The sequence below is a fragment of the Solanum verrucosum genome, unplaced genomic scaffold, assembly GCF_900185275.1.
Source record: "Solanum verrucosum unplaced genomic scaffold, falcon-dt-bn FXZP01000012.1, whole genome shotgun sequence".
Taxonomy (NCBI): Eukaryota; Viridiplantae; Streptophyta; class Magnoliopsida; order Solanales; family Solanaceae; genus Solanum; species Solanum verrucosum.
Window position 1 is genome coordinate 1,851,428 of NW_026020063.1, and position 10,774 is coordinate 1,862,201.

The following is a 10,774-nucleotide window of genomic DNA, read 5'->3' on the forward strand; positions in this document are numbered from 1 at the left end:
TTATTTAGCTATACTAATGCCATCCCTACCAGCTTGCATGAACCCCAACTAATTCACTGGGAAACTTGCCCGTCCTACAAGCACAGATAGGTGCACTAGGTGTTATAGTTGGGATTCAAACCTAGAATGCCCAAGTTGTTAGTCTTATGCCTTAACCACTAGGGCATCTCCTCAAAGACCAACATTATTTTGTTGACAAAATTTATTATACATGTTTTTGTACTTGTCAATAGGGAAATTACGAAGAATAGGTTAGTCAGTCACTTGACTACTAGCAATGATGGGTCATCCAAAAACAGACATGAGTTGAATTTGAATTAGTAATAACTGTACATGATGAACAATTCTTACTTCCTACAAGGAACTAGAGCAGGATCACAAGGGTGTGTTGTAGATGAATTCAACATTTGACTTTCATTCATAGTATCGGGACTCCTATGCTCCAGACTGGTAAAACCACTGGGCCTAAAAATAGGCTACATCAATAGGATGGAAGTACAATGATCTCAAACCACAGAAAGAGTTATGTTTTTAAACATATGAGCTAAATATATTTTGGGAGTAGTATTGAGCACCAATATGGGGACGAGTTCATAATAACTCAAGTCTCCATAAACCAACCAACGTGGGTAGAAAAGGTCATACTTTTTAGATGATTCCTTAATGCTTTTTAGCATAGACTAGTGGATCCACTTAGTTGAGAGGTCCTATACCTTGGCAAAATATAGGACAGTTCTGGCAGCATGGGCGAGACGTTGTATTATCACATAACTCATAGTGATGGTTGTCGGTTAGAGAAACTCCCATAGAGTTATATTGTAATTTTATATACACACTGTGTATTATTGTATTTTTTTTCAATACATTGAGTTGCTATCTATAGTTTTACAACTTTCCATATATATTGTATCTTTTACTGTTGTTGTATCCTTGCGTATCATGAGTTGAGTATCTTGAGTTGAGTAACTTTGAGTTGAGTACCTTTGAGTTGAGTATCATATCTTTGAGTTGAGTATTTTATTCTTGAGTTGAGTCGAGTAAGTGAGTTGAGAAGAGGTAAGTATGTTTCCTTTTTGTTAAGTTCAAGCTCATATTTATGCTTTAGAATTCCCCCTTACATGCTCGTACATTCCACGTACTGAGCCATTTGGCCTACATCGTTTCATAATGTAGATACAGGTATTCAGGGTCATCAACATGAGCTTCGTTGATACCACATGGAGTTCAAGTTAACTATGGTGAGCCTCCTTACTTCCAGAGGGTTCCACTTTTTCTTTGAGTTATACCAGTTGTTAGGATGTCGTGGGTCTTGTCCCGACTTCCATCTTTGTCATTTAGAGGCTTCATAGATAGGCAATATAGTTTCTGAAGTCTGTTCATTTATTTTGTTAAATGTTTTAAAGACTTAAGTTGCCTATTTTATGGCGAGTTGAATAATTTATTTTTATTCAGAGTTTTTCATTTGAGTTAAAGCTTTGTAATTGAGTTTCATGAATTTTTATTCAGTTTTTAAGCTTTGTATGCTTGAGTTAGTCTTCCGCTTGTAGTCAGCCAGGATGAGGGTTAGCTTGGGGACCAACAATGGTTCTCGAGTGCCGGCCATGTCTAGAATGCAGGCTCGGATTGGAACAATTTTTAAATTTCAGCCAATTTACTACATTAAATTTTCCATAAGACCATTTAGTTCTGCACCAATTAGTTAATAACAAAGACAAAATTTATCATAAAGAAAATATATATGCAAATCAGGTAAAATAATTTTAGTACTATAAATTAACAATGTATTAAATAACATATTATATGTAAGATTTGTAAATTAATTAACACAATGCATTTGTGCTACTCATATGGAAGTGTGGAATAAATTTAATAATTAAAAATTAACCCTAATCATAATTTGGAAGTGAAGCAAATTATGCGGGGTGAATTTGTGTGGGACGGAGCGGGCCACATTAAAAACACATAAAAATACAATGTAAGGCGATGCAGAGCAAATTGAAAACTTTGTGGGTTAAAGCTTAACCTACCCTATAATGGGATGGTTAAGGAGTGAGAGTTGGAGTTTGAATGAGGAGGGAAAAAATAATGCACTTAGGGGTCGTTTGGTACAAAGATTAATAACGCAAGAATTAGTAATGCATAGATTAGCAGTGCAAGTATTAGTAATGCAGAGTTTATTTTTATCAAGTGTTTGGTTCATTATGTCCACATCATCTTGTGTTTGGTTTAAAACTCTATAAAAAGCTTCTTTCCAATTATACCCTTGAATTATTAGGTAATTGAGTCAAGGTAGATAATTGCCGAACAATTTTTTTTTTTATGGCCTTCTAACTAGCTATGAGAAGAACAATTTTGTTACTATGTTTGCTATTTTTTCACTTGAATTATTTGAGGATAAATAATTGTCATCTTAATAAATTGATGACTCACAAAATGTCATTTTTCAATTTAAAAAAGATAAACCAACTACTTTTAAAATCGAAAAGACGGTCAACAATGGTAAAATTAATAAACCATCTACATTTACACATAAAAATTGCAAGTTGTAGTTTTAATATGTATGTATGTTTTAAATTCTTCAAAATACAAATAATTAGAAAACCACACAAATATATATATATATAATACATTCAATTAAGATCACAAACGTCATATACTCACATTTCAAATTTTTTATTGGATTTATTTAGTAACAAACAACTCTCTCTAAATAATTTGTAAGCTAATTTATTTAAATAAATTTACTAGTACAAATATAAATCATAAAATCAAGAAAATAAACAAAATAATTAAAATGATTTGAGGGATATTTTTGTCTTTACATAGATTTATCCCATGGTAGTATATCCTATGTATTACTAATACCTCCAAATGGAAGATATTAGTAATACATCATATAACACCATGTAGGAGATATAATTAATTCATGGATTAGTTATACATATGCCAAATTCTTATCAAACATAGTACTAAATAATATCTTAACCTAATATATGGATTATTTCTTCTAATGCGGCATACCAAACGATCCCTTAAAATGTCACTTAAATTTTTTTTTATTAAAAAAATCATTTTTCTTATTTTAAAACTTATTTTTTTGAAAAGAATATTTTTCTTGATCAATAAAAAAAAAACACCCTGTAATGTGTCAAAAGCTTTTCTTAATTTGTGTAAACATCATATCTGTCGGTTTTTTTATCTCGGGGGCATCGAATAAAAATAAAAAGGAAAAATCCTGATTGTCGTACACCAAACCCTAGTCCCCCTCTCCCTTTCCTCCATTTCTGAAGGTTAGATCTAAGCTTTAGTTTTCTGTTTATCCACTTTTATTCTACTGTTAATTCAGTTACACTGCCTTTTCTAACTGTCTATTATGGTGCCAGTGAAGTTCTTGATGTGTATTTAAATTACTAATCTTTTTTCCTGGGTAGGGAATTTGATCAAAATAGTTGCCTAGTAACACCTTAAAAATTGAATCTTGTTATTATTTTTCTTAGTTTTTCATTTTTTTGCTAGAAAGCCTTATCTTTTATTTTACTTTTTTTAGTGTGAGTTCATGTTGCAACTACATGTGATTCTTTAGATGTGAAAAAAATTGAGAGAACTACTATAAACGAATTAACCTTTTTGCTAAAGGAATTAGGAGTAAGAGGAGAGTAGTCATGTCTACACTTAATTTCATATTGTTGATGCAAAATGTCTTTTTTGTTGTTTTCATAGTTTGAATTTCGTATATATGCCTCTTTGACATGCCATTACTAACAAAATAAGATACAAAAGTTTGGTTGTGTGCTGCAAGTTCTGGTTTCTCTCTTTTTTCCTGAAGCCTTTTATCCACAGCATTTGTATCTTGTATGTGCTTAATCATTCATCAGCACACTCTGTGATATGTTTTTAGTAGTTTATATATTTCAATTTTTTTTTAATTGTTTTGTTGTGATTCAGGTATAAATGTCTGATCCTTCAAAGGTTGTTCATGTTCGCAATGTGGGGCATGAGATCTCGGAGGTAGATTTGTAGGATCTTTTATACTGATTTGTTGTGCCCCTTATTTTTGTTTGATAGTACTTTGATGTGTGATCAGTGAGCTCCAAATTTTCATAAGCAAGTTGTTTATGTTGTTGGTTAATGCCTTTGTTATTAAGAATTGAATACTTTTAGTGTTTGACACCTTTTTCTTTACATCATTGTAAGCTTAAGTTCCTATGTATTATTAGTATAAATGAAAATGCTTTATGCTCTTGATACATAGGGAAGAAAAAACTATGTATAAAACAGACAGTACCTTTTCTCTAATTTTTTGTTTTTTTTGACAAGTGATGTACATTCTCTAATCAAAGAGCAAGGTATCTGATGTAATGGTGTTCTGAAAAAAAAAAAACATAAAATAGTGAAACAGATGCAGAAAGAAAGTCTCTTTGTCCATTGTTGCAATTCAGTCTGTATGTTCCATACCCCTCTCTGAACTTCTTGAAAAGGTGAATCAGTCAAAATATATTTTGTGGGGTGCGCCCGGGGGGTGAGTGGGGTGGGAAGTTGAAGTGTCTATAGATCTCTTGAAGATCAAGTTACTGCTGTCTTTTTACCTCTCAGCTCTTAGTTTATGGTGTAGACTGAGTTTTGAAAGTGAATGAGTTTTGAGTGATCCGTCTGTAGTGATAGTGTTTATTCATTTATTCTGAAAGAGCGGCACTCTTTTTGCTTAGTTATAGTAAACATTAGATCTGAAAATGGAGAGCATTATTTCCTTTGTGTTGATTAATTTGGGATCAATTAAATCTTCCTCCAACGCCATATACCCAGAAACTACTGATATGATGGAAAATAATTGATTTGTACAGTAATTTGGTTTTTGGTTCTTTTCCAGAATGACTTGCTTCAACTATTCCAACCATTTGGCGTAATTACCAAACTTGTAATGCTTAGGGCAAAAAATCAGGTGCTTTTTTCATATTGCACACTGAATGACACTCATAAATTTATTAATTTACTGGTTCTAATTTTTTTTTAATAACTTGTGCCTTTAGGCCCTCTTGCAAATGCAAGATGTCCCTTCAGCTGTAAAGGCATTGCAATTCTACTCAAATGTTCAACCCAGCATAAGGTACCTTGTAAGAGAGGAACTAGTATTCTGTTTGGAGAACTCAATGTGAAACTTTTTGAATCATCTGTGTTTTCCAAGCTTTAAGCTGACAATTCTTATCAGAATGTTCTGTAGGACCTTGATTTGTGACTCATTTTCTTGTCCTATAGGGGGAGGAATGTTTACGTTCAATTCTCATCTCACCAAGAATTGACAACTATGGATCAGAATGCACAAGGCCGTGGAGATGAGGTAAGGGATGTTCCTTTTTGTATGTTGGTTCTTGGATCACTGATATTGAACTCGGTCCTATACAGGACTGGATGATTTACTGACAATTTCTTCCGTCCTCCGTAAGACTAGAATTTGAGCTAACTGTATTTGCATTATTATTCTTTTTAATCCTGATGTGCATTTATCAGCTTCATGGTAAATTGAATTTGTTTTTTTTGTTTTGATAAGTAGAGTTGCTGTAAATTGAATTTGTTTTTTTTTCGTTTTTGATAAGAAGAGAGTTGCTGTAAATTGTATTTGTTTTTGATAAGAAGAGAGTTTCTACTATGATTTGTTCATTCTACAGAAGATCTAAGCAGAAGTTTTCACTCTCTGTCTGTGGTATTGAGTATTTTAAGGCTAATTTTGTAACTTGACAAATAATTAATGAAACTCATTGGGATGAGAAATGACTATCTCTGTGCATGTGTTGACTATAATGAAAACATGTCCAAATCTTAAGTAGCATACTCAACAATTTTAAAGAAAGAATACTAGAATAATGTGATGGCTAACGCAAGTTACGGAAATCAATGGAGAAGTAATTGAGATTTAATGATTACACTAATTTGATAGACTAATTAGCTTTGACTTGCCACATTTCACTACATTAAGCTGCTTGAATGGTTTTTCTCTTGCAAATGTCTTTTAATAGAAATTATGCAATGCGGATAAAAGTGTTCAAGTCTTGCCAACTAGCCAGACAAGCAGAATAGTGGAATGGCTTGTTACTTGCATTGTGCCAAATCTTTGTTTTTTTGGGGTGGGTGTTGCCTGCAGTACACTGTTGCCAAAAACTGACTCTTTCAGTGCAGAACTTCAGTATAAGTCTTTAAAAACTGTAGACTCCCTACAGGCAATGTTTATACCTCTTGATGACTGGAAAGAGAAAACAGGCTATCCATAAGGTAACTGTAATCAGAAGAGGGATAAGGGAAGGATCAGATGACTGTGCTCTATTAAAGCATGTGAGAGCCCACCGTAGCCACCAGTTTTCATACTTCCCAGTATTCTCTACAATCATCATAGTGATCTGGCTGAATATATCCAAAAGCAGGAAGAATCAGCATTGCTTTTCTAAAAATAATCTGTTTGCTTCTTTCAGTTTTACCTGATGCAAAACTTTTCCAGTAAGGCTCAAAAGATTTTCAGGAAGTGTCACTTTGTATGAAATAATTATGAGACATGACACTGATGAAAAGGATCATGCACTGGGCTAACATCTTAAAGTCAATACTTATAACTTTCTGTATTCTCTTGCTTACTGTCTTTGCTCTTTTGTCATTATCTCTTGCTTCGTGATCTGTCTTTATGCCTTTCTTTAGTGCTGAACCAAGATGAAGCATTTCTTTTGTGTTCTTCTTTTCTCCTTTCTGTCATCTATTTCTCTCTATTCATTTCTTCTCTTCTCTCTATGCTGCTTTGCTGTTCGGCTCTCTCTGGACTCTCAGCCTAATCGAATTCTCTTAGTCACAATACATCACATGCTATACCCTATAACCGTGGATGTGCTGCATCAAGTGTTTTCTCCACATGGATTTGTAGAGAAGATTGTCACATTTCAGAAGTCGGCTGGTCAGCACCTTCAAGTTTCTCTCTCTCTCTCTATCTATCTCTCTATGTTCTGTTCATGATTTGTTTCTTGTTTTGGATTTAAGACTATCTGGAATATATGGAAGGATCAAGAGAGGAAAAAGGATTTCTTTCTTGTATCATAGGACTTCAATTTATGGATTTAAATCATTTGTTTTTCGTTCTTATTTTAATGTTTCATGGAGGATATTTGAGCTTATAATAATTATGTTTGCATTCTTGGCCATATCTCGCGTAACTCTTGTTTCTTATGATATTTTTAAACGTAGGTTTTCAAGCTTTGATCCAGTATCAAGTACAACAGAGTTCTGTTTCTGCAAGGAACTCACTTCAGGTGTGTTTATGATATATTAAGATCACTTGATTTATATGGACCCTTTCAGGTTGTTTTATCATTTGAGATAAAATAAGCTTTAGTGCATACAATTTTCTTGTAGGGGCGTAATATATATGATGGCTGCTGTCAGCTTGACATACAGTTCTCTAAGTAGGTTTCAGCTCAATCTGAAAGTTATAGTACTCTCATCTCTGCATGCAAATATTTCCATATTTTCTCTCATTTACTGTGATGGATGTCTTAACCATAAACTTATTTATGTTTCAGCCTAGATGAATTGCAAGTGAACTACAATAATGAACGTTCAAGGGACTTCACTAACCCAAATCTACCATCAGAACAGAAGGGCAAATCCTCTCAAGTAGTTTATCTTGTCCTATTATTACTAGGGAAGTGTGTGTTTTCAACATGAGTTTGACTTCATATTTTTCATTGTGTGACAGCAAGGATATGGAGACATGTACTCCTTCCAAGGTTCTGGAGCTCATCCAGGTGCTTACTGCTTATCGCCTTATCATATTGTAGTCAATGCCAAATATTATTCTAGTTTGCTTACTGTAATTTTTCTTCTTGGTTTTCCAGGTGGATTTCCTCAGGTGTGCATCTATCTCATCATCTTTAAAGTATTTAAAAAACTAGTTAGTTTTGGGTTGATGATACCTGACTATCATGTTGTTCCATTTAAATCCTCCCATTTTAATGTTTAATATTTTGGATTCTCTTGCACCAACAATTTTCTACTGGCTTTACATCTCTCACAAGACTAAGACTCCTAACAAACATTTGTAAACATACTCACATTATTAAAGTTCAATCCCAACTAATTGGTCTTGCCTATATGAATTTGTTTCTTCTATTGTTCTCTATTTTTTGCTAAGTCTACATAGATTCCAAGAGTCATAGGTCTACTGAGACAGCTTGCTTGGTCTACCTTATCCTAGTTTAACATCATCATTGACCATGGTTCATAGTTAAATATCGGTGCATCTGGAGATCAATAGAGAACATGGGGAATTATCTTAAGAAACTTTCTCCTGCCTTTTCCATCATATGTGCTACTTGCATCTTCTGTCAAATGTGATGATTTTTAGTCTTGCTTAATCTTGTATGGCCACACTTCTATTCTTTACATTCATATTTTTGTATATGTTGGATCTTGGAGCCGAACAGTATCTCATATTACATTGTCGATCTTTACAACTGTTCTATCTACATTTCACTTCGATACGTATTCCCTTGACATGTAACACTCTAGTAACATTTATTTCAATACTTTGATTTAATGTGTAATAACTTTATTTATCTTACCATTCTACCGGAACAGAGCCTAGATATCTAAATTAAATTTGTTTGTACACCGCAATCCTATCAAATTTATCGTGTACTCATTCTTCTTATGTTGTCTAAATTTGCAATGTATATATTTGTTATTTCCTTTGCTAATCTTAAATTATGATAGTGCCATATGGTATAGCTTAAGTTTCTACCAAGCATAGATGTAGATATTTGAAGTTATCCTCATGATTCAAGTTGAAGAACTGATCAAAACAGCCTCCGATATCTCCTTGCTCTCATATCTCTTTAAGACACTTCATCTTGCTTAAGTTCTTGCTCCTCTTCTTTCTTAGGTGCGCTAATTTGTACGTGTATTTCTCCCCTTCCGGCATCCCTAGCTTTTGGTACAAGCCATGAGGGCTTCTCCTTGCGCTATGCTAACCTTCTTAACTTCCCTCTTAACTCTCTTATATTTGGTAATTTCCTTGGTACAAGCCATGAAGCACTTCTAAGTTTGTTTTCACATTGTTCAAGTAGATGGGAAATGCAGAAGCAATTGCAGCTGCGTTTGCTGGTGGTTTGCCACCTGGAATTAGCGGGACAAATGACAGATGTACTATTCTTGTTTCTAATTTAAATTCAGATGTAAGCTTCTGTTCTTTATCCGAGTATGAGTACCATAAGATTGTTCTCTTTATAATTTTATTACTTCTAAAAGTCATTCTAGAATCTTGACATTTTCTTCTGATTTTTTTTCCTAATCGCAGAGAATAAATGAGGACAAACTTTTTAACCTGTGCTCTCTTTATGGAAATATTGTCAGCATTAAGATTCTGCGCAATAAACCAGATCATGCTTTGGTTCAGCTGGGTGATGGGTTCCAGGCAGAGCTGGCTGTTCACTTTTTGAAGGTCTGGTTGATATTCTCTTCAGGATCTGTTTTGTTTGGACTTGGGAGGTTATTTTGATTTGTTCCACCTGTTATCAGCTATCTAGATACCTTTTGAAGCATCCAATAACCTCTCTGCTGCTATTTTTCCTTTGCATGAACATCTGAATAATGTTCATGGTTGACTATTCTCAATTGCCTCACTTAACAATACCCCTTATCTTTGCTTACTTTTAGTCTATGATTATGCATTATACTGAAGCTTCTATCAATTTTCCTCCCTTGGATTTGGATATAGGGTGCCATGTTATTTGAAAAGCGTCTGGAAGTCAACTTCTCAAAGTACCCCAATATTACTACAGGGCCGGACACACATGACTACTCAAATTCAAATCTCAACCGCTTTAACCGTAATGCTGCTAAAAACTATAGGTATTGCTGCTCCCCTACCAAGATGATCCACCTATCCTCCTTACCCCAGGATGTAACGGAGGCAGAGATTATTGCACATTTGGAGGAGCATGGTCCCATCATCAATAGTAAGCTTTTTGAGATGAATGGCAAACAGCAAGCTCTTGTTCTTTTTGACAAGGAGGAGCAGGCAACTGAGGCACTCGTATGCAAAAATGCTACATCTCTTGGTAGCTCAACCATCCGGATTTCATTTTCTCAGTTACAGAGCATCTGAGAAGTCTTCTGTGATAGGATTGGTAAGAAGTCAATGCCATTGTATAACACAATAATGACAACTATGTAATGTGCTTTTACTGATTTGTGGTTTTAGTTTCTGCTTTCCTTATGTACCCTTTTTTCTCTACTAGTGATTGTACTTGTTTTTTTGTTTCTGCATTGAGCATGTCGGTAGAGCTTTAGCATATTACTTTTCCTCCATCTCTGATTATTGTAATTCAACCTTACTATGTTGTGCTCAGAAGATGAAAGTAGCAAAAATGAGGATGTGGAGATGAATGTATGGGAGGTTAAGATGATTCGGATATGTGAAGAGATGTACAAATGTCCTAGTGAGGAGGTGTGAGGTTCATTGTGGTGCGTCTTAGGAGTGGCAGAGGTAGGTTGAAAAAGTTTTGGCGAGTTGATTTGACAAGATATGACCTATAGCTTATTGACGGCTTGATTAAGGTAGAAGGTTGGTGGGTAGTCGAAAATTGTCGAGTTTTTCCTTATCAGTTATTATTAGTGCTCCTATCTTATTCTCTGTTGTTTTCTCTGCTTTGTTGTTGCTACTGTTCTTTTTTTAAAATCATTTATATATATGGTTTCTTCAAATGTTATGATTTTTTTCAAAGTAGTGAGTGGGTTTGGT

The 10,774-nt window shown here is 34.2% G+C and overlaps 1 protein-coding gene across 1 annotated transcript; it reads left to right on the plus strand.

Moving 5' to 3' along the window:
* The first annotated feature begins 3,197 nt into the window (after positions 1–3,197).
* LOC125823433 (polypyrimidine tract-binding protein homolog 3-like) lies at positions 3,198–10,290 on the plus strand. Its single transcript, XM_049502817.1, has 14 exons — positions 3,198–3,290; positions 3,946–4,008; positions 4,868–4,939; positions 5,028–5,104; positions 5,254–5,335; positions 6,808–6,931; positions 7,219–7,283; positions 7,387–7,436; positions 7,554–7,647; positions 7,730–7,778; positions 7,869–7,882; positions 9,099–9,206; positions 9,329–9,472; positions 9,749–10,290. The coding sequence occupies exons 2-14, from the start codon at positions 3,952–3,954 to the stop codon at positions 10,136–10,138; spliced, it is 1,326 nt and encodes a 441-aa protein (XP_049358774.1). The 5' UTR covers positions 3,198–3,290; positions 3,946–3,951; the 3' UTR covers positions 10,139–10,290.
* The last annotated feature ends 484 nt before the right edge of the window (positions 10,291–10,774 follow it).